Genomic DNA, 27,531 nt, shown 5'->3' on the forward strand with positions numbered 1-27,531 from the left:
GATGGGCTGCATGAGCAGCCATTCCCGGTAGGAAGGTTCTCCTCATGTACTGCTGAGGACCAGGATGGCATGCTGGACCAGGGCTGACAGGAGGCACCAGCAGGAGGGAGGCATTGTCTGCCAGTGTAGTCAGTGGTAAGGGATGAGACAGAATGATTACTCTCATGCCTAGTGAAGGAAATGATCAAATAGGAAGTGAATGGGAAATTCAGAGGAAGACCCAGATCTAATTTTCTCTGGGAAGGGACCTATGTGATTGCTAGGATCTAGGATGGGGTCCTTGCATGGTAATCACATAATTACAGGCCACTAAAAATGTTAAAAGGTCTCATGAATCAGCTACCACTGAATGATGTGAGATAAGGCTGTGAGAGGGTAAGCTCTTGCATTGTTACAAAGACCAATCTCAAGAAACACTGCTACGAAACTTTGTGGACCTCATGCATTCTGTTTCAAAACTTTGTCGGCCTCTTGTCAATAACAAAACAGCAATATGGCCAACATGCTGCATTTCAGTGTGTAAATGTTGACTGGGTTAAAATCATGCAAATAACCATGTCATGTTACTTAAATGAAATAAAGGAAATGGGAAGGAAGGATATTTATTAGCTGTGTCAATTTAAATGAGGAGGAAATAGAGCAGATTGCTTAACATATTCACATATTCAAAAGGTTTTGTCAGCTTACTATTAACTTACTGTTCGAGTGAATGCTCTGTGAATTTGGAGTCCATGGTAGTTTCTAGGACTTCACTGTGAAAATGTTCTTTATATTTTGTTTGATAGCACTATAATAATCTAAAAAAAAAATGGGCCAGAGCTCTAGCTTCTTAAAGTAAAAACTGTTATTATACACTTGAACAAGGTTGTTTACCCCAATTGCCCTGGGCCACCCAGCTGTGCAAACAGGAACTACCATTGGTGTAGGTGACACTGTGATACAAGGACAGACTTTATTACTTCATAACCTACAATATGTACCCCAATTTTAGACGTTTTAAATCCTTTAAAAATGTATTACACAGACGCAATAGCTACATTTTATAACCCTAGTTTTTTTTTTGCATATTATGTCAACTGTTATTTGCAGTGCCTTACAGAATTATTAAACCTGGATTTATGTATTTAATTAAAATGTAAAAACATGAATGTGTTCCTCTGAGGATTGTTGAATAGATCATATAGTTGTATATCATCAGAATCTGGTGGATTGTCCTATTTATAAATAATTTCATGGTTAAAATGATTTATTTAAATACACGAATGATTTTGCAGAGAAGACAAAACACTACAGTACCAGCTATGGATCAGGAGATGAAATAGAGATTTATTTACAGAAATCTACATTAGAAAGTTTAAGGAAAGTATCAGTGTATTATGATTTAGTATGTGTGTAATTAAAACAATCTAAGTATGTGTGGTCACTTCCAAGCATTTTGATGAGGATGTTCTGTCAGGTGCTCTTGTTTGACCAGAGCGTCAGGTGATACTGTATGGCATCCCCCACAAGCATTTCCAGCTCCTGATCTATGGTCTTTTTTATTTGTCTTCTTTCTTCAAAATTCTGCAGGTTTACTTTTCTATGTTGTATAAAATAGCCTGGAAGTCTTTTTACAGTTCTTTGTTAAGCATTTAGCATCAATTGCTAGAGCACGATACTGATTAGTAAGTTGTGCTTCTTTTTAGTAATAGTCTGTATTTGTGCAGAATTTTATATTAAAGTGTTATTGTTAAGTGTTAAGTATTTTCATACTTAGTACCTTGCAAAAGCATTCAGCCCTTGAAATTGTCAAATTTGGTTGAATTACAAATGATGTATACATATGTTTTTTAAGTGAATAATATAGCTTGAGTGCTCGCTCTAAACAGATTAATGGCTGAAATGGTAAGTCTCTGGAAAAAATCCAAAACTACTGTATATTATGTTGATTGTGAAAGTGCTCGCCACTTTTGCTGTGGTAAACTTAAATTTGTTGAGGTGCACTAAAATACAAGTCACACGATTAGATGAATGGCCTATGTCTGTGTCCAATTATAATGGTTCACATGATTTCAGGATAAATACACCTGTCTCTGAAATTTCAAACAGCAATTCATCCATGAAGACCGAAGAGCTTTCAAAATAAAGTGGTAGAAAGGCACTATGGAGATGGGTATAAAAACAATTCAAAGACATTGAGCAAAGACCTCAGAGCACGGTGATGCTGATCATTAAGAAATGGAAAGTCTATTGTACTGTCGCACACAGACATTGCCTAGATCAGTCTGTTTTTCTAGACTGAGAACCTGTCAAACAGGAATGTGGTTGAGGATGCCATAGTGAGGCCGCTTTGAAAATGCTGCTGAATTGGAAGAAAATGTCTACGAGTCAAAGCTGGTCTGTATGGCAAGAAGAAAGCCTTTGTCGAATCTCATTTCGTAAAGCTACAGTAGTAGAGAAGTCGAGAGATGTATTGAATCACTGGAGTGAATACGTATACACATCTCATTTTTTTATTTTTTCTTTTGCTAACATTTACCTTGTTTCATGTATATAAGTGTGTGGTTTAAATATTAAAATATTCCCGGTAAAGCAGTATGTATACATTATTTGCAATTCAACAGATCGTGACATTATTGGAAGCTGATGAATACCTTTATTAGGCACTGTAGTTGTAATCTAAAGCTTTCAAACTGAAGAAGATTGTGTTCAGCTGATTTCAATGTTTAATGTAAGACACCACACGGATACTACATCAAAGTCTGGTGTGTAGCCATGTGCTCCTGTTACCGTATGTTTGACTGTTTAATCATCCTTTGCTTAAGTATTTTTTTTAAATATGTTTTTAATCTGTTTGTCCATAACATGTAACTTACTTACACATTTCTGATTTCATACATGCGTATGACCATAAGAAAATGGGTATTTTTTAGTGGATGTTGAATTATAGTGTACCTTTACAAAGCAAAATCCCTGGATTTCTTTAACAATGCCCTCAGCAGGTTTCACTATCTATAGTTCACTGACATATTTTTTTGCCGGCATGTACTGTACATAGAATGGCAAGCTGCATAGTGTAAATGTTGTGCTCCTTTGACATTTTTTCAATTGAAACTTTGACCACCTGTCTGGGAAATGTGAACTTTCTGGCTAATGGGCCCAAGGAAATCAACTGGGTCAGTGAAGTCTGGGATGACAGATCATGTCTGGGGTCAGTCATAGCAAGAAAATAACTCTGTACCAACGAAAGAGATACAGGGATGGAAAAAAAAAACGAGCAAAAAAAAAAGGGCAAATATGTGTTTTTTTTTCCATTTTTAAATTTAGAAATGCCAGTTGTTTTGTTTTTCCCAGTGGACTGTTGAAACACCAGCTGTGTGGTTTTCTTGCCTTGGCTCACAGCTAAGGCCACCTGTCGTGTGCCCACAAGTGTCTGGGAGGCTGTGGGGGGGTTGCTGTATTTTGGGGTGAGGGTCTGGCCAGTCATTCCAAGCTGCAGCTTTGGGAATCCTGTAATATGCGTAGCGTGTTAAGATGATTTTATTAGCCATATACAGTGATCTTAACACGCTATGCATATTACAGGTTTCCCAAAGCTGCAGACTGGAATGACTGGCCAGACCCTCACCCCAAAATACAGCCTGAAAGATCCTATCCCATATGCTAAACTCAGCTGTTCTTTACTCTGGAAAAGCAGCAGCCACCAGTTCAGAGAGGCGAGGCATCCATTAGAAACCTTGTCGGTGCTGCTTATTCTGGTGAGAGCCTTATGAGTTATGTTGGAGCTGCTCAAGACCAGTCAACTAAAAGGAATTGTCACTTCTAATGGTCACTTGCCAGTAAAGAATTGGTATTAAGGGTCTCATGGCCAGAATTATTCCCTTTGAAAGTGAAAACAAATCTTCTATATTAGTATTAATAATCATTTTGCAGTATGTTAAAGTAAAAATGGATTCTGAGGTAAGTCCTAAGGTTGTGCAATCCTGTTGAGTATGGCACATTTTTTTCATAAATGTTCATAATATATCCTTGTTTCAATTAGATGCAACAGTCATTAGCTTTAACAATCACAATTTGTTTATTTGTAGATGTGGATAAGTTGTATAAACACATACAGTAGGTAAATAACCAACCAAGATTTTCAAAAGCTGTGTTCATAATTACACAATACACCATACTTTTATACGTTTGTCTTGGTGGAAAAGAAGAACAGAAGACAAATAATGTTTACAGCACTAGTGTGCGTTTGAAAGCAGAATGCATATTTTTGCATAAATGCAAAAATATGCGGTATAAATAATTGTGATGCATATGGTAATCTCTTCTAGGCATTTGAAGATACTGTTGAAAGTTTTAAATTAGGATTTAATTAATGTAAATAACTGAATTCCAGAGATAAAGCAGCAATTCATTAAAAAAAAACACTGAATAATTTATATAAGGGCACATGGCACACTGCTTGCTCAATAGTTTTAATGCAATTAGGCATTACAATGCATTTCTATTTACTGTATAGTATTAATAGTAGAAATACTAGAACTAGTGTAGTATAATAGAAGTTTTGACTTACAGTATTATGCCTAATTTTCATTGGCTTGCATGTTAATCATTTCAAGCTGTCCTGCATCCAACACAGTACTGTATATGCATGTCCTATAAAAATGCATCCTGTATACATTACAAGAATTGCCATATCATATTAAAATGTGATAAAGCAAAATAACAGGAAAAAAATAAAACAGCATTAAAATTCTATTACAGCAGAGGCAGGAAATAAATACCACTAGCTCAGGGGTGAATTATTTTGTAGTTCCGAGCCTCAGTAGCAGAGGTAGGATATTTAACTAGTCTTGTACTGTATGTTCAGGTACTGCTGAACTCCTACTCAAAGTTATTTGCGTTCAATATAGTTTTGTAAAAACTTCAAGATAAGCTGTTTCTTTGACATTTCTGTGAAGCAGTTTCTTAACTATTTTTGTACTGCACAGAACTAGATTGTATTAGTTAATTCAGTTATGTTTCTGAATAACTGATATTAGTTACTTATTGATGTTAGATATTATTACTGTTACCATTTAAAGCTGCTTATGCATTTATTATGATTAATGATCAAGCAAATGTGGGAGACTGAAGAGTGGGTATTTATGACATCTGGAGACATATATCCATCTTAATCCAGTAAGGGCAGCAGTGATTCTCTGTCTGTAATTTTATTCCTTATTGTTAATGCACCCTACTTGGGTTTTCCTTTTTTCCTTTACTGCAGTAGTGCCACAGCGGAATAAATTTCATATTGTGTTCATTAGTTTTCAAAAATAATTTTGCCCTCGTGCCCTGTAAAGCATAATTACTCTTAAAAATGTGACTTTAAGTCACCATGTATATCTAAAATGAACAAACAGCAAAGACTACTTGACAGACGTTAACTATAGAGCTGAAAGCTTTTTCACAATTATTAAAAATACAGTACATACAGGTACATACTGTACATAGAGTTAACTAACCATGAAGGATGCTGTTTTTGCAGACACTAAAAAGAAAGCGATTATTTATGAAATCAACCTGCCTTCGTTTCATTTTATTTGACCTAGACACACTTCATCAAATATATTATGTTGCTGTAAAATAAATTAGTCAGAATGCACTCCAAAGTGAGGGCTCTTTATAAGAGAAGGTTGCCTGTCACCTGCATGTTAAACAGGCTCATTTATTTTCCTTTTTTCAACAATCGCAATGTGGTTCTAGTTTTATTTAACCATTTATGACATGCATATTTGTATATACAGTATTTTCTATTTTAAGAAGAACAATTTGTAAATTTCAATTAAAGATTGAAGTAACTAATATATTTTTTGAGAGTGCAATATGCAATGTATCAATTTCAATAGTAAAATGTAGAAATCACAGTATCAGTTTTTATATTTTACAAACTGCCCTACTGCTTTAAACTTACTCTCTGAGTAGTGCACATTATATATCTAAAATTGGATTTTATATTTTTAACCCTGATGGGAATTATTAAAGCCATTTAGTCCATGTGCATACCTGGTTGTTCTTCTTGATAAGACTAATCAATAGTGTTAACTGTTTATAGATGTATGTCTATATGATGTCTATAGCTATATTTTCAAGTGCCTGTCATGTATAAACTTAGGAGTGCCTAGCATGACTGATTTATTAATTGTAGAGAAATGAATTTATTCCTCATATAGTACATTTCCATTTCAGAAAATGTACTGTACGTTCATATCACCATATGTCTTGCATATCTTTTCAGTGCATGTCGTACACATAAAGAAGCATGTTTCTTTTCACCAGAGTAACTATAATGTGATCAGTCACTGAAGCAGCTTTTAATAAGAAGATCAGAAATAAACATTCATTTTAATTGTGTTTAATGGCTACGACTTGTACCCATGCATTTTAGATATGAGTTCTGCCCTGGACTTTGAGAAATATGGAGAATCTATCAGTGTTTCCTCCTACCGTGACGTTCTTTAAATCATAAAATAAAGAGGAAAATGGAGAATTTTTTACTCCAACAATATACCGTGTTCTGCTTAGTTTTTGTTCCTTAAACAGAGATTTGAATTAAGAAGGCTCAGCACTTTCAGGTAGTGAGCGTTTTGACATGTGCCTGATGGTTTATTACTGGCCCAAGGAGATCTTATAAAAGCTCTCTGGAAAAGCAGCAGCCGCCAGAAACTTTCAACTCACACACGGTGAACTGACATTCCAGGCAGCTCAGGTACAGAACTGAATAGAAAAGGAAAACATTGTCCTGTACCAGAGCACTGAGACACTGTGTCAACCCATACTAACAACTTTAAACCCCTCATCATTCTTATGAAAAAATGAGATCCCCAAACTCAATATGCCCTTGAAACCCTGTATTTTTAATTAGTTAAAACTGTCCTTTTGTACTGTATTGTTTTAACTCGTCTTTGCTTGTTTGGTCTATGCATACAGTATGTCTGTGCAATTAATTCCATCCACCGCTAGATGTCAAATGATTTTCATTTATAATGCAAAAATATTTATAATTTTGTTAATGTTGTAAAACTCTTCTTGTTTACAATAGGTAATTTCCATATCCATATTCCATATCTGTCACACTGATTCATCACTCTAGAGCTTAACCTTGTTTTGCATGGTGTTTAGCAGACTACAGTCCAACCCACTGGATAGGACATCAATCCATTACAGGAATTACCCCCAGTAGTGCTGATCTCCACGTACAGTATCCGCGTTGAAGATCTTAGCTCAGGGTACATACAGTACAGTAAGCAGTGTCTACTGTCTGACTCCACAACCCACCAGCTATGAAAGCAGGGCTACGCTATGCTACAGTATCTTCCCTGTTTTTAATTTCCTTACTTTAAGATGGTCTCATCAGGATTTTTACAGATTTACAAGATTATTTCATTTGAACAAAACCTTATATTTATCATCCAGTGTTCTTACTCTGTTAGCGGTGCAGCAATTTGAAGAAAATGTAATGATGACAGCAGATATGAGTCAGATGTGTGTATTTAGGCTTATTTCCGCAGCTGATGACTAGTTATTACCTGTGCTTCCATGTTGATAGGTGTGGATCATAGTTATCATTTAGCTGCAGTATTTCTGTCTCATACTATAGTCATGAACATGTCTCATGAGTTTTGAAAACTGAGCTCCATTATCCAAAAGAAAGTTATCTTAAATATTTCATGGTGTGCTACTGCATAGAAATATATTTTGCTGTTTTTAATAGGGTAGAATATGGTGGTTTATTAGAAATTCCGGTAATGTCTTAGCCTACTTTTAAGTCAGAATTATTTTACCTTCTTTATACTGTGACCATTTAATGATAATGACCATAATCTCATTCAGGCTCTTAAAGCACACATTATGGTCTTCCGTCAGAATAACCTTTTTTATAAGGCTTCTGTTCCCTTATCCAAGAGACGAAAGTCATTGAACAGATAACAATATTTTTAGAAAATTTCTGGGTCTTTGCTTTATTGCCTTGGTAATTACTCTTTGTGGCTCAAAGGGTGGGGGAGTAGAATATATGTCAAGTATATAACTCAGTGTTAGATAAGAGCTAATTGAAAAAAGATGAGAAGGACTCTTTAATATCATTGGAAGTCATCCCTAAGCGGATAATTTATATATATATATTTCTACTTATTGTTGCTACTAATACATTGTATTATAAATCAATTATTTTTGCAGCCCAGTTAAAGTTAAAATAATCATTTTCTTCCCTGCAGTCAACGTGTCTTGAGGCATTGAAGGAAATTTGTGGAGCCTAACAGGATCCTGTCATAAAAAATAATTGCTGGCTTTGGCAGTAATTGCTTATTAGTAGCAAACCAGTTTAATAAGTCATTGCTGGTGTTCTAGTATGGTTTTGATGAGCATATGTTAGGAATGAGAGTTAAATGTGAAACACAAGATAAGGAGTAGAATTGTTTTAATTTGTTTTCAGTGAGCTACGTAAGGCTGTCATGAAGGTATGACTGCTAGTCTCTAGGTAGTATTTAAAGGAAGGGTAGGAATAAAGTACCTTCTATAACTGTGATCTTTTAAAACTGTTATTTTTGTGACAGAAGATTTAATTAGGTGAAGTGTGCATTTTATTTAGTCATTTCTAACATGTAGTAAAGAAAAACTACATCTGTTTGCTTTAGACCTTTCTTTTCTTTAATTTGAGGTGTGTGGATTAAATGAGGGTTCCCTTAAATATTTTGGTGGCATGTATGCATGTACCGTCTCTCAGCAGTGGACACTCATGTTTTATTACTCATTGTTAGAACTGATCCTTTTTTCAGTTAAATCATGAATAATTAACCCTCTTCCAAAATGATCTTCAATTTCTAAGTTAATTTCATTTTTTTTTGTTTCAGTCACACTTTTATTTTTCCTAGAAGCCACTCCCAGCATTTTTCCTTTGGAGTCTCTCTGCCTGCTATAAATTGTCCAGTCACTATCCATTACCCTCTTTGTTACATCATTCATTTGTGGTTTGGAGAGGGTACCTATCCCTTCCGTTCTCATCCCGTACCCAGTTCATTAATTGAAGCTGAGCCCTCACAAGCTGCTGTTTGAAGGCAGCATAATATTTTTTATAGCTTTCATAGGAGACGAGCAATCTGATTAATGTTGTCATTATTTCTTACATTTGTTACTCACATTTTCATTTCATTTGTACTTCAGGACATGAAAACTTATGTGCGTTCTAAAAAGCAGGGGCATTAATAGAGCCATTAGTCACTAGGGTATAGCTAATGTTCCTGAGCGCTCCAGGCAGTTTCTCTCTCATTGAGAAAAGAAAAGAAAAAAAATCTGTACTTCCAGCATTCAATAAAACTGTAATAAAAGTAATGCATTGGATATATTAGATTTCCATAGTGTTATTTCCCTGAGTTTTTCAAGAGGATTTCAGTGTGACTTGTCAGATAAATAATCAAATTCCAGCAATACAACACTACCACCACCACCAACAACACACAAATGATAATTCCTTCTTGTCTCCATCATGAGTTTGATGTCAGAGGAACAAGCATTGAGGTTATCGGTACCTTTTTTTAACCTTAATGCTGCAGTACCCCCATTAATTAGGTTTGCTGTCGGTGGAATTCTTGAAGTTCTAATTTCGTGTCCTTCAGATTTGTCGTACTGTAAATGCATGTGGTAAAGAAAAACAGCCAGAAGAAATCCAAGTTCTTTTTAATTCCCAGGGGATCCTAAAAGTAGACATTTCAGGGGCCCCACAGTGTTTTACTTTGACTAGAAAAAACACTTTTGTCTTTTTTATCCTATGGCGAGGACCAAAAGAGCAGCCTTCCCACAAGTGGTGGTTTGGCATTCGCAGATGTGTTGATAATGTCGGGAATCTTAATGCAAAACTGTTGAGGCCTAGGAGCTCAGAAAAATGTCATCTCAGAATAACCACAGATAATTTGTATCTTTTCTCAATTTCTGCTTGGGTAACCTCTTGCTCTATCACTCAAAATGGACTGCTGATTTCTAGACACCAGTGACAATTTGTAATGCTTACTACACCTCAAACAATAATTTGTAATATCTTTAGGACTGGCTGAGAGCTTGATGGATTTGCAGAGGTCAGGAAGTAATTGGTTATTGTAGTTCCAAGCCTGACCCAGGGGGCTGAATTTTATTAAAGAGCCAGTTTGCTGTTTATCATTTGTATGAATTCTTTAGCTATATCAACCATTGTGTTCATTTGATGTGTGTGATGTTTTTTTTTATTCTAACTGGGAGGCAAGAGAAGTCTGGCCTTAACGATCAGTTCAAGTATGCTTTTGAGGAATTTTTGGTAGGGTGGTGGTAGTGATTAATGGCACTGCAAAAGTCGCAATTTAACTGGTTGTAAATTACAGTATATTGCAAATAAATGCTAAGTTTGAGTAAGTGTAATTATTTGAAATTTAGGATTTGCTCTGTGTGTCTGTTCGCCAGTTATTGTCATTTTGGGCAGTGAGGTGGTGGGGAAACTGGCTTAAGTGTAGCACTCAATTTGCATCAGAAGTCTTTTTCAGTTTCAACCACACTTAAGTCAGGACTTTTCTCAGTCTTTTAAGCTAAATCAGTTAATTGTTATGTTAGAATTTCCAAAGACCCCTAAACATCCCCCTGAGATGGTTGTTCCCATCTCATATTATAGCTCGCTGAGTGTTCAATGGATATAAAAAACCCTCGGATAAGGACAAATTATTTGGATTACTTGACTTTACCGTGTGCCCTCTCTTTTTCCTAAGATGTTTCAGCATGGCTGATTTCTGAACTTTGGGATAGTCTTAAAATGCTGCCCATTTCACAATGACTCAGTGCATTGAGTGGATAGGTATCTGCACTGTTATCAAAAGGTTTGTAGCGAGTTCCTGCCTATACTAGGCAAAGGCCTTAGAATAAATCAGAACTTTGACACAATCAGCACTTCTAAATCACAAAACCCAGTAGCTGATGGTGACTTCTTGGTTCTGTCTATTGGAAATCTGCTGTCAAGTATTTGTTTTGTAATTTGTGGTGGTGGTGGGTCGATGCTTTGAAAATTTGCCCCTTAGTCTATTGACTTTACAGTGCTTTAGCAGAGGCATGTGTCTAATGATGCCTGTGTGGTGTCCACATCACATGACAAGATGCTCAATAGCTTCTGCAAATTACTTGTAGTTACATAATGGGTAAGCAGCTGACACCTATTGGAAAATACTATGCTTCATTAGTTGCCACCTAGTTTAAACTAGTTAAAGTAAAATCCCAGTAAACTAAATTAATATAGGTACAGTGATACTCGGTGCTCCCTTCAATCTATAAAAAATCTATGTATTTCTGTTAAAGAAATTAAATTACTTTGCAACAAAAGTGTTAATGACAATAATGTAGATGTACTGTATTAAAAAATGTTGTCAGGAATTTACTAATGCCATTGATTTGTATATTTAATGTGAAAAGTGTGCAGCCAAACTAATACCGAATATAAAAGAATCAAGAAAATATTTTTTCATTAAATGTAGGACGTATTATTAAAAACGTTATCTAGTTCCTGGACATTCTATAAAATTAAGATCACACAAATTTCTTAATGCTTTTTAAAGTAAGAACTGTAGGTGAATCATTTTGACATCTTCTTATATTAGACCCTTCTTCCATTTTAGCAGCTGTGATATGTGTTTCATACATCCATTTTGTAAATCTATACACTTGAAATGAACAGATCAAAAGAGCTGCCATGACCTTCACCCGTGTGTGAAATTTCCTGCTTTGGTTTTCTGGGTTATGTTGTAGTTGCTGCACTGAAAACGTCTTAATTGTTTCTGTTATCAGGTACTGCTATACCCAGCCTGGTCCAAACACTCAGTCAAGAGCTTCCTCTTTAATGAAAGAAGTATGTTTGTTGGCACATGGTGGCATCACATGTAAAAGCAATGTGCTCTTAGCTGTAAATGAGTGTTTGAACAAACAACTGGTAATACAATGCTAGTACTAGTGAAATTGTTACCAAGCAAATAAATATATAGCTAGACGACAAGACCGTGTCACTTTGTTTGTTGCAGCATTGTACCTGATTTGTTTTAGATTACTGAGACTTCAGAAAATTGGCCCTAAGGGATCTACTTGTAATGTGGCTTTTGAGGTCATTGTCTAAATCCTGTGGATGTTCACAGGGTGCTCCAGTCTGGCTGGTTGTGCTTAAAACACACACACACAGGAGCTGTCCAGTGCTGATTTAGTTGATACAGGAGGAGCTGTCCGTAACTGCAGCTCGGTAGTTGGGCTGAGTGCATCCTGTGTTAACATGATGGTGTCAGAATGAGGCCCAGCTGAAAACAGTGCTGTCATGCTGCTGCTGGTGCTACTACTACCACTACTACCACCACCACCAATATCCTTCTACATATGTCATACCTTTCTAGGGAATCCCTTCCACCACTACCAATATATAGCACCCACCTGGATGATGCAAAGGCAGCCAAAGTACACCAGTGTGCTTTCCAGACTTCAGCTATCATTGGGGAGAAAAACAGACCCTTGATGTATCTTAATATAGGTGTAGGACATTGGATCCATTCCTAGCAAGCTTATTTCAGCTGTGTCTGCTACTCTGCCTTCCACAGTCCGTACAATTGAATACAAACTTGCATTTCATTGATATGGCATATTTACTGTATTTTGTATTCTGCTTGAATTAATGTTGCTTTTAGTTTAATGAAAGGGAGCACAACCTGACAAAGGATTTCTTTACTCAAGAGTTTTTCTTTCACTCCTGAAAATTATGAATGCCCTCAGTGCCAAAATTATATTTGTTTTGTGAGGGATTGTTGGATGCATGTTGGATTAATATTTTTTAGTGTATCACATTTATTTGATACGTTATACCTAAAGTCCAGAGTTTTATTGATTCATTTTCAAACCTGTTTTTCAGTCTTCCAGCATTAAAAGGTTGATTTTATAAAAAAGTGGCTTTTCTAAGGCCACTTATTAAAAAATCATCCCATTGTGGTACCTAAGTCATCTCAGTCAAACACATAATTGACATAATTTACTCACATAAGCAAGCAGATTAACAGCACATGGCTATTGACACCTAATCACATTTCTGTTATAGTCAATAATATCATGGCCAATGCTCAACTTTATTGTATCTGATTTTTGCCACTCTCAGACCACAGATTAATCAGACTGTTTTGCTCAATGAGTTGCAGACAGACAGAGTTACGTTTCCAAATCTAGTGTATCCTAGTGGAAGTAACGCATTTGCTGTACCTGGCTCAGGGGGAAGTTTTATACTGTAGGCAGAATACATCCTTTGTGTTTAGTTATTTGCTTATTTTTTAAATGTGCTTAATTGTGCTATTATAAGTAATAGTACTGAAAGGCAGGCTGTGTAGACACAGCTATGTTAAAGGTAGGACATACAGTAGGTGCTATTCTGTGCCTGTCCACTGACTTCTAGAGGACTCTAGTCATTGACACGTGGTGATACTTTACAAGAAGCAGCACAAACTAGTTTTTCTCAAGTGAAAATAACATAACTTATTCACAACAAAGACACAACACAGATGTTTTCTAGCCCACCCCAGTTGTACTGCAGATATGCATATGTTACATACATTTGTAAAGAGGCAAACTGGAACAAACCGCCCAACCAAAGTTGTCAAAGTTCATCCTGACTTTAATCAAGAAACAACTGGGGCAAAATATCTGGATCAATCTTTGGATCATTGGATTGAATAACAGTTGCAAGTCAAGGTCCTGTGGTTTCTCTGTGCTCTCTGTGCAGTAAAGCAACAGTGCTATTTTTTACATTTAACTACCCAGCTTCTCAGAACCACAAAGTGCTCAAGAATGTGTGAAAAATTTATAATATTCTAGATAAGTTATAATATATGTGACATAATATATTGGTCTAGAGTTCTGCTTTGCTAACACAAACCTGAATAGATGCTTCATCTTTGCTAGGCCTCATCAGCATGGCATAGATGAGATCAGTGAAACAGGCTTATATACAGATTGTATCTTATAAGGAACAACTTTCAAAGATGCGTTTTTAAGAGCAAGCAGAAAACACTCAGTTATGGGGACTTGAATATTAATTAGCTCGGACCATTTCACACTGCTGGAACGCTGAGCCATCTAAATAGAATTCTGATTTCACAATTTGTAGAAATATAAAATATGCCATCAATGTAGTTAAGATGCCATTGAACGGCTGTAAAATGTTTTTCAACAGATGCTTTAGAATGGGAGGCATATGATGCTTCTGTTTTATTCCCATGCTAACACGTCTATTTAAGTGTAAACATTTCCATTAAGGGAAAAACAATTAATTGAGGATACATTCACCTAATGTTGTAATATTGTCTATTGGGGTTTTCTTTACAGCCTTCTCATCAAGGATCGGCTTAAGTGTCAGTTTAGTACAATTTGTTTAGTTTAATGATTTTTAAATCATTGAATCTTTGTATACAAAGCAAAATCCTTTCCTTTTTTCAGTACATATGGTTCACTACTCATCCTTGGCTTTACATTTGCAAATGCAGCTTTCATTAATATTTATAAAGCTTATCATCGTGGTTATAAATTTTGGATTATTTATCCAATTCCTTTACCAGTCTTTTTAATAATAGTGTAGCCTCATTATTTATTTGCCTTTGCCTGCCACCTTAAGCACATCTATTGTTTGTAGAGAGCACAATATGTCCTTTATTTTTCCTTAGAGTGTCAGGTTGTAAGATATAAATCAGAAAAATATCTTTAATCTCCTTTCTCCCTACTGCGGTTGTGAAACTAAACAGGGTATAGGACTCTACAACATGATATCTCATATCAACAATCAAATTTATCTGTTTTTAATGAAAATGGCACCTTCTCTAGAAGGAGGGAGGAAGATTAAAAGTCCATGCTTGCCTTCAGATTTTTCATTCTACACAGAGGCTCTGGTGGAAACAAACACTAAAATGTCTACTAAGAAAAAAGATAATTGAACTCTGTTGTTATCCCATTGTCATATCAATTTGTTTTGTTGTGGTCATACTTAACATGCCCTTTAAGAAACTAGTTTGCACTCTAGGGCTGGGGCATTCATTTTCAGTGCATACTGTAGCAGTGTATGCACTCGACAGTGTTTCTTCTGCCTGCTAAGCTACAGTACCTTTCTATCCACCTTTCCCTTCTATCTGTCATTTTATTTCCTTTCTGCTAGGCTAGTATTTATTTGTTCTGCTGAAATTCTATTTTCCGATTTCAACAACTTTCAACGAGAGAACAATTTCCGCTTTCCTAGCTTTGTAAATCGTTACATCCATGTGACATTCAAATACAAATGTTAACAAATAAAGCAAGCACACACCTGTTCAGAAGACAAAACTGTTTTATATCTTGCATATTTTATGGCGTATTCAAGAAGGCCTAGAACTATTGCTTGTACTGTAAAAAATCCCCACCACACCATTAGAGCAATCCACCTATAGTACAACTGTGTAGTAAGCACACTGAGACTTTGTATTTTCAGAGTACTATGAAAAGAGTAGTTATTATACTGTATGTTTCTTGACAGCTGGTGTATTTTATTGCAGTACATGCAATACTAATAATTTCATAACATGCCACAGGGTACACAGGTAATGGGATGAGTTCAGATTCCTAATAATTTGCCCAGAACCCTGCTCTTCCGTCTTGTTGTTCACATTTGTGTCCATGCTGTAGTGCCCTGTTGTGTTCAGAAGGATCTCAACAGCATTAACAGTGCCTCCCTTAACCAAGCGACCATCTTGTGTTGTGTGCTTTCAGATGGAATCAGTGTGACTGGCCTACCCATCTCCAGCCCCCTGCGTCAAGTCCTCAAACCGCGGGCTGAGAGCAAGACTGTCAACCCCACAGAGGCCAGCAAGGCGGGGGAGTATAACCACATCAAGGTACTGTAGGGCCGCCGTCTCATAAGTGATGCGAAGTGCAGTGGCGAAGGACACGTTTTTCATCTTTCAGTGTGGGGTTAATGTGTCTTCCATAAGCGAACAACTGTACACGCCAGATTTTATACCTGTGCAACACGTGTGTTTTGGATTTTTCCCTTGAATCTGACTTTCACAACACTTCTGCAATGTTTTCTAATGATAGGCTTTTTTTTACCAGGACAGAATGAATAAGTCAGGCCAGACCACCTTTTTTTTTTTACTTCACCAAACCTAAGATTTTGCTGCAATTTCCCCATTTTAAATTCATTGTGTTTTCCCCCCTGCTACTGTGAGTGACTGAAAAGCAGTGTCGAATTACATCCAGCTGAGATTCAGAAACAGCATTGTGAACAGGGATTAGATTAGCTGTCTTGACTGTGTGAGTTTCAATGTCATGCACAGAAAAAAACCTGCTTTTTGTTGTACAGTTGAGTATGAGGTATACAGTATAGGATCTATTGAACTTGGTTTATATTGGTTTTTAATGCTTTCATTAGCAAAATCTAATTAGGGAGGCAATTAGCAATCGGTAGAAAACAAACTTGGCAAAATGTCCAAGTAAGGAAAAAATGATAAAATTAAGCAACATGCATTTTATGCTTTTTGTTCTAATCATTTTGTACATGCATTTGTGATTTGTGTGCGTTTTTTTAGTTTTAGGGAGATTTGCAAATATTAAAATTAAGTTAGTGCTTTATGGATCTTGATTGTATCAAATAGTTAGTAGATATTTTAGCATTTTAACTCCTGGTAAATAAAATTGCTGAGTACTTTAAACTTTTGGTCATAAACGAGGAATTCATATTTTCATTATACTGTAAGTTTCCTAATTGGACAGTTTGTCTTTTATAATTTTCTTCTTTCCTTTGAACCTTTGTTTCACTAATTAATTTTATATCAGGCTTTGAAGAGTTGAAAGTATATAAAAAGATACAAATTATATTATTGTGGAGCTTCAGTAGGAAACACACATATAAATATAAAGTTTAAATGTGAGCTCTTCACCCTCTTTGTCTGCAATGAGAAAGATTGTTTGTGTGAGCCTTTTGTCCATCGCTGCTGCTTTAAATCGGGCCGATTCAAAAACTCTTGAGGTTACTGTGTAATATTGAAACTCAAACCAGACTTAAAGTTTACTGTTCATTTCAAGATGTAATTTTGACTGAACCTTCTCTGTACTCCAGTACAAATATAAACGGACCCAGCAGTGTTTTAACTCTTTTTCAAGACTGAAGTAAAGTAAAATGAGTCCATTCCAAATGTTTGGTCTGCGTTGCATTTTGGTCACCTGTGGTTAGGAGTGTATGAATAAGGTAAGAAAAAGTATTAGAATTCTCTCAGATAATGCAGTAGCCCAGCTGGGATATTTCACATGAGCACTAGACAGTTCACTGAAAATCTGTAGTTAAAAACCACAGCAAAGTCAGTAGATTGCAGGGGTCATTTTCGACTGATCCTTCCAGCTAGCTGTGCTGCAGTGCTTTAACTACATTTGAATGAGATTGATGACAGCGGTGCATTAGTGGAGAGATTTAGCTGAACACCCTTTCTCTCAATTCTAGGCAGTCAACATAAACTAATAGATAACACTGCATCAGCTGATGATTCCCTTGCCTACAGAAATTTGAAAAGCACCAGAGTATTACTATTCCTGTACCACCATTATTAGTTTATGATTAAAACCTTAAATCTACAGTTGAATATTTTTAGAAATAAAATGTATGCTTAAAGTATTAATCTCGTAAAACAAAACCATTTCCATTACATTTCCTTTGGGTGTGTTTTACTTCATGCTTTGGTGTATAGTTGAGGTATTTTGGTTGATAAATGTATGCACTGGGAACTGAATTATATAGGCACAAAACACCTGTCAGGGTTGTGAACACTCAAAATACCGTATATTCCTCCTTTAAAGTGTCACTTTAAAATGCAAGTTTAAAATGTTGTGTTGCTGAGGTTAAGTGAACCAAACTGGTAGTAAATTCATTATTGAGTAATTGTGCTGTAAGACTGGTATGTTAAATCACCACGTTTTGCAAACAGAATGAAAAAAAGGAATTCCGTTTTTAGTGTGCAAAAATTTCATGTGCTGTAACAATAAGTAGCTGAATTCAGTTTTTCTCACAGCTTACCCGCAGACTATAAGTAATAATTATTTGCATTTCTTAAATGTGTTAACTAATTTTGGAAGTGTGCTTTACTAAAAAATGCCTGCTATTTGTTATGCATTGCACGAAAATGTTTTATTTCAGTTTAATATACTTTAGTTATGTCATTTTTGTCCTGAACTACAGATTGCTTTGACTACGGGAAACATAATAGAAACATATTTTGTGATAAGGGAAACCCAGTTTATTGTTTTATAGAGACAATATTAGCAGATTAGTTGTCCAGGTTAAGGAATGACACTCTCCTGTCAGGAACTCTTTTAACTGTATCCTGATATCCCAGAGTGAGGCCTGATGCCCAAGTTCAGGTGACCAACGTACAATCCTACTTAAGGCACTCGTCACCTGCTCTTGGTGCTTGTTGCTACACATCGGCTTTTATGTTCTTACCCCAAGGCAAGAAGAGAGGATGTGTCTTTCTCATTCATCTCTGAGCAGGAAGGGCTGCAGAGCAGATCAGTATGAGTTCATCTTCTGCAGATTCTGACAGGCGCATGCCACTCTGCCTCATTCACACCAGCTTTATTTAAAACTGCATTGACATGTGCAGGTGAGAAGGAAGAGGGACTGTGAGGGGCACTTTTAATTAACTAAAGACTACTTTATTATTCAGCTCTTTAATAATGCATAAGCCTGAGCATTCAAAGAACCTTTGCTTTGAATCTGTCAGACATACATGCTCTCTGGTGACTCACGAAGAATAAAAGTAGAGTTTTGGCTGCTTACACCAACACTTTTTATTTCTTGTTTCTTAAGATTTATTTTCCAAATTTAAATCTTGCTTTTGGCTGCATGAAGAGATGCATTATACATATAGGCCTGCGTTTTGTGAAAATACATTTGACTTTTTATCAAAAGCTTGACTCAAGGTGAATAGAAAGTATTGTTTTGCAGTGTCAGTTATGTTCTTGATATTTTGATGCCTTCTTGAGTTAAATTATCTCTTTTAATAAATAATGTTTGTGTTATTTGTCAAATGGGATTAGTTGTATCTACTATTAGGACTAGATTCTAAGGTCCTAATTTTAGAAATGTCTAAATATGTTAAACCATAAAAAATACTTTTTCACCACACTATGTATTGACAGAAGTCAACAATCTAGTAGAGTTGCATATTATTTATATAATTGTTATACAGCCTAACAGAAAATACATTTATCATGGGTTATCACTATTAAGGATTTTTAGTAACAACTTTTGGTTTTAAATGGTGAGCTCATGACATATCAGAGTAGTGTGTCATTCTGTATATTTATTAACAAAAACAAATTCTGTTGGTTTATTATGCTAGTTCATTTTGGTTTGGGTTGCACCAATTATTTTTCTCTTTGTAAACTCCTTGATTTGGAATAGTTATGTATTGACTTGGCTTTGTCAGTACATCTACTGTGCCAGCATGGACAAAATTAAAGTACCATGGTTGCACTTGTCAGAGCAATTTGTCATTTTTTGCACAGCACGTCTCACAGTGCTGAAATAAGCTTTAGCATTGATTACACAAGGAATGCATCTCTCACTCTTAACTGCTAAGGCTCAAAGGTTCCTGGCAAATCCCAGGAGTTGCTAAATCAAGCTTGCTTGGTTCCTGTGGCTGTTAACAGACTGTTTGCTGCCTCTTGTGAATCACAGTTACAGGGGACTGATGCTTTCACCCAGACCAGGCTTTTCTTGACTATTCAGATCAACCTGGGCTCTTTATTGGTCGAGCTATTTAGCAGGCACAAAGAGTGTTTTAAAGAAATAGGATGATTAACTTGGATATTGTTTCTAAACTCACAAGTGGTTGTGTGTGTTCTGTGTTCAAAATACAGTAATTTTTAAGGTGTTTCAACCTATGTACGAACATGAGCTGTGAATTCAACTGAACACATGCACATATTTTCTTAAAACCATACACCTGTGTTTAAAAAGAAACCCTTTTTGTATATACTGTATGGCCTTTTTTATCATACAATGAACTATTTTACTCTCACGAACATTAGAATGTAATATTTCTTTGAAAATGTATTTAAAGTGTTTTAGAATTGTTGATTTAGAATTACCATCTGCTAGCAAAAGAAAAGCAAAAAGAGACAATGGAAACCTTTCTTCTACTGATAAAAATTTATCTCGTCTCATTGGTGACATGCAGTCATATGAAGTGCCTCTTTAAGTTTTAATAGCTGAGTTTATTTAATACCCTAGCTTAAAAATATTTTTTAAGCCCCAGTTTCAATTTTTAAATGATCATGTGATGCATGATGATGAAGAATATTATCCTATTTCACTTGAATTATCTGTATGTAATCCATATGTTAATCGGTCTCTGGAAGGAATATTCATGATATCTATGACATGCAAATATTTTGTTTGGCAAAACTGATTTGAGTGCATCTTACATATTCCCACAGTGTTTAATTTATTTCAAAATATATGCACTTTCATCCTCTTTGAATATAATTTTGTCTTTCTTCCTCCTTTGGCAAGATTCCCCATTCAGCATCCTTCGGTGAAACATTCGTTTTTCATTAGTACTACAAAATCAGCATTTTTTCTCTAGTGTTCACTGATTTTTTGGGGGCATTGACAGTCGTCACCCTCTTTTGGATTGACTTAGGTTTTTCTGTGTGTTACCAACACAAATTAATAAGTGAATTGGAAGGGATTGATCTCACCCTTGTCTTTTGTACTCTGGAAATGATTTTGTTTGTGTCCTATTGCAGGCTATTCTACATATGTACTTCATGTTGCTGTTGTAATACTATTTAGCAAATAATCTGTTGTTTCTGAAAAAAAAAATATATATATAGAGTGCATACAGTATTCCATTACGAGCAAGTTCTCTTCCAGTTTAGACTTCAACTACTTTTTCCTTTCCTCTACTAAATATGTTTGAATCTGTTTTTAAACTCTATTCCATTTTTTCTGGTACGAGAAGTTAAGTTATATATATATAAAATGTATTGTACGTTAGGGAAACAGGAAGGAGACTCGGAGACCGCTTCGGAGAACGTGTTAGGGCTGTGAAGATGAAAGATTTCTCCAGGCCTATTGTTTCTCATTTCACCTCTGATGGCCATGATCACACTTATCTCTCCGTCTGTGTTCTCAAAGCCAGTTTTCCTAACTCCTACATCAGAAAGACTAGAGAAACTTAAATTATCCTGCAGCTAGGATCACACATTTCCCCTGCTCTCAACGACAGACTCATTTTCTTCTAAATTCTCTCTATTCATTGTAGGTTTCATTTTACACCTCTCTTCACCAATCCTGACTTCACACTACCTGATTGGCCACTCTGTCTGTCCCCTGTTCCCGCCTCCCGCCCCTCCTCTCTCCCAGCTTTTGTTCTCCTGCTATGTTACCTTTGCTTACTGCCCTGTCTTTCTCACACCTGAAGATGGCCCAATGGCCGAAACAGTGTTTTTTTCTTTCTTCTCTTTTCAGCATGGAATAAACATATTACTTGTTCCTTTGCAGCCTACGCATGGTGACGCAGCTCCCCACCTGAATTATATTTAATGTATTTTACCTGAAAAGTACAATTTGTCTTAATTGCCCAAATGACAAAGACTGCAAAGCAAATGGCTCCAGCAAGGCAACTGCTAGTAGACTTCGTTCATATCCAAACGAAGACAAAGCCAAGAAATGTAAACATTTTTTAAAGCTTTTTCTCGTTCTACAGTGTGACTGATATGGTCATCAGCATCTAGCTGATTCATGAGCAGTCACCATGAAGGCTTGAACTGTTCTGTGTAAAAATAAAGGAAAACAACACATGGTAATGGCTACATAAATGGTGGAAACTATTGATTTATAGATTTTTCAGTTTGATTCATATGTCACAGAATTCCTACGAATCCTCTCTATCGGTTCCTATTGTACTTTTTAAATGGCAAGTCAAAGACGGAACAAAAAGGTCAATTATTCCGGCATGATCAATATTCATTTCTTTTTCACTGCAGTTGCTGGTCTGTTGTATTCATGTCATTGTTTGCATTCCTGTCAATTAGTAGCAAGCTTTTCTTTTTAGTGATGTTGCACATTATATGAATGCTTGCAACTGTAGATTGTAACTTTGTACCCTCAAAGTCTATAAATGAAACTAAATTATGCTCAGTCGTGCTTACAGAAAGTATTTTTATTTCCTTCTAGAGGTACAGTATGACAGGCATGTGTGCCGTTAGAGAACCCCTATTAATGCCTCATCTTAAAATCAGCTTTGTCCTGTATTCCTGTAAAATGATCATGTTTGCTTGACTTAACTTTGTTCTTCTTTGGAATTAAGTGTCAGTAGACTAAGTGTGGTGTTGTAGCTCACAAACTTTGGAAAAGTCGCAAATTCTTTTACCTTCTTCTCCTTCCTCTTGAAATTTATTGCATGTTATTGACCTTCACTCACCTCCCACCTTGGGTCTGTAAATTAAGGTCTGTGCAAACTGTCACTACGTTGGGCTTTTTTATCTGTAGTCTTCGCTTTCCTCTGCTTAGAACACAATCCATCCATTAGCTCCCACTGTGCCTATTAGTGAAAAGGCACTCTTGCAAAAGGAGGCTGCTTCACAAGGCATTAGTTTAAAGTGAGCAGATTGAACTTCAGCAGCAGCTCGAGAGGGGGTCGAAAGATTTGGCATTGACTCGTTATGATGTCCTAGCAGTCTTCATGACACAAAAAGTGAATTTGGAGTGAGGAAGGAAATTTGTCCCACTGAGACTTATTTTTAAATGTTAGGAAGATGCCTTTATCTCTTTAGTGATGCTGTGAATTTTAACAAGGAAACCATTGCAGTAAAATGTGTCATGCAAAAAAAAAACGGTTCAATGTAAGTACTGATTGCTAGGAGCTGGCAGTGCTTTGTGCTTTTCTGTGTCATTGTGAACCTGAATATTTAAATTAGATTTTCTGTGTAACAGAAGGTTTATAATGACAAAGTCTTGATTTGCCATTCTGCAAAACATAAAAACTAAAGAGTTACTAAGTAATTAATAGTTCATAATTGCTTACACTTATATAGCGCTTTTCTGGACACTCCACTCAAAGAGCTTTACAGGCAATAGGGACTCCCCTCCACCACCACCACCAATGTGCAGCATCCACCTGGATAATGTGACGGCAGCCATAGTGCGCCAGAACGCTCACCACACATCAGCTATCAGTGGGGAGGAGAGCAGAGTAATGTAGCCAATTCATAGATGGGGATTATTAGGAGGCCATGATTGGTAAGGGCCAACGGGAAATTTGGCCAGGACGCATGGGTTACACCCCTACTCTTTTCGAGAAGCGCCCTGGGATTTTTAATGACCACAGAGAATCAGGACCTCGGTTTTACGTCTCATCTGAAGGACGGCGCCTGTTTACAGTATAGTGTCCCCATCACTATACGGGGGCATTAGGGACCCACATGGACCGCAGGGTGAGCACCCCCTGCTGGCCTCACTAACACCTCTTCCAGCAGCAACCTTAGTTTTTCCCAGGAGGTCTTCCATCCAGGTACTGACCAGGCTCACTCCTGCTTAGCCTCAGTGGGTTGCCAGTTATGAGTTGCAGAGTGGTATGGCTGCTGGCTGTAAGTAGCACTAATGTAGTTAAAAAAGTCTTGATTTTTTAATTTCCATTACACATAACCAGTATTATAACTTAAATAACACAAGAACTGAGGGCAAAGTATTTAAAACGTTTGATTTTGCTCTCCAGAGGGATGGCAAAGTGTGTGACTCTGTACCAATTGTCTAGGTGAGACCACATGGTTTTCTCTCAAGCCTAGTCTGGTGGGTCTAAAAGAACATGCAGGTCATTGCTCTGGCCATCAGCATACAGACTCTTTGCACTGAGTGATTTTTACAGTAACTGAACAAGTAATAGGTTTATTCCATCCTACGCATGCTGACGCAGCTACCCACCTGAACTTTTACAGTAAGTGCTGTGTCTGCTTTCTTTGCTTAACCAGGTGAGAAGATAGGAAGTGTTTTGGTCTGAGTGGCAATTGGGGTAGTTGTTAATATGCCCCACTTAAAATACAGTTGCTATTTCCCAGTACATTTTGAATTTACTGTATTATTTTTAGTAGTGCTGAAAATTTCTATCCTTCAGTCAATTGACATCATTGTTTAATAAACAGAGCCAGATGTACTGCATATATTGTTTCATAGCAAGACAAGGAGACCCTGGTCTACTGTTACTCATTAATAAAAACTCTAAATTTAATCATTCTGTGAGTATTATTTTCCCATTTCATTTTTATAGCAAAGGTATTCATTTATTTTACTTATTGAAACAAAATGAAATACAATATGAAAGTGTAATATCTGAAAGGAAATAATATTTTTCCAAATATGATTTCCTTAAATTCTATACTAAGGTCTGGGTCTTAAAATGTGTAAAAATTTAAAGTATTTTTTAAAGATTAATGATAATGCTCGTTGTTTATCGGAGGGTTTATTAGAGACTGCTATAGTGCTTTTATTGCTAATTGGTGCAAAAAAAAATCCACTAGAAAATGCAATGTTCTGCTATTTGCTGAACACCCTGAACATGCTGTTTGCAGTTTATATACAGCTAAGACTAAATAAAGAGGATCAGACTTGTACTGAGGCAATCAAGGACAATATTAATAAGATGCATTCGAATCCTGAGCTGGTCAATCAAGTGTTTTAGTGCTTTTATTCTCATTCCTCCTCTTCTGGAGCTGGAACTAAATTCTACTTGAATGATGAGTAGAAATTCTCAGTTTCCTGACAGTCATTCAGCAAGTATAAAAGTGTTCCAATAAATGCCATGTTTATAATGGGTCATTTCACAGTAATAAATAAGTTACCTTGGTAGATTTGAATAGCAACAGCCCTGTAGCACTATTGTCTGCTTTATCAAGAGTCCTAAGAGCATGCCACCTGTGTGACACTAAGATCTGTTTACTCTAATGTTTTGCAAACATAGTAGAATACCAAGATGTGCAGCTTGATTTTATATCTGTGTGCTACAGGCTATGGACACAACACCAACTGGAAAATTAATTGCTAGCGCATTTAGGTGCACAGACCTTATATTATGGCATGGAACTTGGTATAGTGGTGGTGAAGTGCCCTATGCAAATAAGTTTAGGAAAGATAGAAATATGAAACCTGATGTAATTTACCTTGGTAACATTGCCTGTAGCCAGCACCTATGGGTACCACAAAAAGTGCATGCCTTTTTGAGTACCACAATAGCTTGTAGATGTTCATAGAGTAAATTAACTCAGGGGCTGCCTGCTGCAAGTGGCCTCATAACACCAGGCTTCACATTACCAGCCATACCAGAAATTGTATGTCGTATTACATGTGGGATTGCTGTATAACCCAGCTCGCAATTTTAACCTGGCATCCAAAAATTCTTCTTCCATTCCTTAAGGAAGTGTCCAGTAGATGACTTGGAACTAGAAGTGAAGTGCAGCAGGGAATTAAGCCTGGGCTTCAGGAGCTTGGCATGGATTTCTGCTATACTGGATTCAGTGCGTTAGTGTCACAGTGTGACACATGATTAAATTGGTTTGGAGTATATGTGAGGAAGTAATGAGCGCCATGGGTTTTTTATTGGTTAAACTGTAACCATGTGCAAATAAATGCAGTACCAAGGGAGCTCTTATCCTGCTGTTAGAGACGTGCTTATGTTAGAAACTTTTTTTGCAGTTTGTTTTATAGTTATTTTTGGTATACACCCACTCCATTTAGAACCACTGAACTAGGCTACACAGCCCCAAGCAAGAGCTGTTTGGAGGAGATTTCCCTCACAGACAGTATTGGAAAACTGACTGCATTCACCGGTAAGTCACAGGTGTGACTGGGAGCCAGGGGAACCCGGCCCAACCTACTCACCATGGCAATCGGCAAATGGAGTGCCACTGCTTTTAAATCCCAGTCACTCACAGTGAGTGACAGGACTCAGGCTGGAATTCATGATGTGTGGATCATCGACCTCAACGTGCTTTCGCCACCACTTTAACTGGTTAACCCACTTAGGGCACCCCTATTAAACGTGTGAAATATATTCTGATTTTTGAATCTGTGCTCTGAGGTATGCAGTTTCAATTCAGTAGCAAGAGCAGTAATGCCAAATTAGACAGCTTAATAATGAAATGAACAGTATGTAGTTTGTATTCTAGGAGAGTGTACACACTCGGTCCACCTGGCTACAGGAAACGGTGTCTTTTTATATGATTCAGTTTGATGCCCCTTATGCTGCTCTTCAAAATACTGAAACTGTTGTGCCTTCATTCTGACATTGAGCATTGTCACATTGTGTCGTGCTGCTGTTATTTAACTGCGAACAGTGTATCCCTGATCGCTTTGGGTTAGATTTATGATGAGTACCTACCTCAGGTGTGTGGAGATTACTGAATATAAGTATTTTTAATGAAATGGAAGCCGAGAGGATCAGAGGAACACAGTCATAGTAACAAGAATTTACAGTATTATGAAAAGAAGGTCAGTTTGCATGTCGGTACTGTAATGGGAAATTTGTTTCATATAATAATATTTCGTATAACAGCAGTGGAGTTTGTGTTAGTAAAAACAATCAATTTGATACAGTACATACAATTGAATACAGCATTACAGGTCCTCTGAATGTGCTTTTCTTTCTTTTTGTATTCATCAATCTTGTTTTGTGATAAATCTACCTTTGCACAGCAGAGCATTTGAAAGGCTCAGTGCTACTGCATCTCTTTCACTTTCACAGTGGTAGAACAGGAGGAGATTAGTTTCTGTTGCGGCTTCATTACTTGCTACATGTTCAGTGCTCTTTTGCTGTCTGGTTTGTGTGCTGTAGTTTTCACACTTTTCTGAAATATTTTATATACAGTAGGTTTGAACTTCCTATAACTGTTGACTTAAGAATATGCAATCGTTCATTTTGTCCTTTGGAAGCAATCAATGTTGATGCATCATATCAGAAGTTCTAAAAAGGTTTAAGAAAAGGCTTTTTTAACATTAAGAACTCGAGAAAATATACAGCAAAGGGAGTTTGTGCATTGACATTCGTTATTATGTTTATGTAACAAAAAGCTTTGCAGTCATTACCAGTGTGCCTTATATATGTTTTTGCTGTACGTAAAAGTTAATGCCTTGCAGACATTGTTATATTAAGGAACCAATAATAGGTTTATTCCGTGCTGAAAAAAAGAAGAAAGAGAACACAACGTTTCGGCCGTGGAGCCTTCTTCAGGTGTCAGGTTTTTTTCAGCATGGAATAAACCTATTACTTGTTCCTTTGCAGCCTACGCATGCTGACGCAGCTCCCCACCTGAATTGTTATATTAAAGTGCATTTACTGTATACTTGGCAGCCATCCCATAAATGTCAGAACATAAGCAAGGGTACAGACAAGAGGAAGCCATTTATCCCATCTACTGTAGTACATTTGGTTATTAATGGCTTAATGACTATTTAACCCTGTATTTTCAGAAGAA

The 27,531-nt window shown here is 36.6% G+C and overlaps 1 protein-coding gene across 3 annotated transcripts in view; it reads left to right on the forward strand.

Annotated features, from left to right (window-relative positions):
- trappc9 (trafficking protein particle complex subunit 9) overlaps positions 1-27,531 on the forward strand; it is a 619,314-nt gene that overhangs the window by 148,368 nt on the left and 443,415 nt on the right. For all 3 annotated transcript variants that reach the window (XM_088601827.1, XM_088601825.1, XM_088601826.1), the window contains one exon: positions 15,778-15,902. In XM_088601827.1, coding sequence (XP_088457953.1) covers positions 15,778-15,902 — 125 coding nt within the window. The remainder of the gene's footprint in view (positions 1-15,777; positions 15,903-27,531) is intronic.

Source organism: Lepisosteus platostomus, chromosome 12 (assembly GCF_059453375.1).
Source record: "Lepisosteus platostomus isolate fLepPlt1 chromosome 12, fLepPlt1.hap1, whole genome shotgun sequence".
Taxonomy (NCBI): Eukaryota; Metazoa; Chordata; class Actinopteri; order Semionotiformes; family Lepisosteidae; genus Lepisosteus; species Lepisosteus platostomus.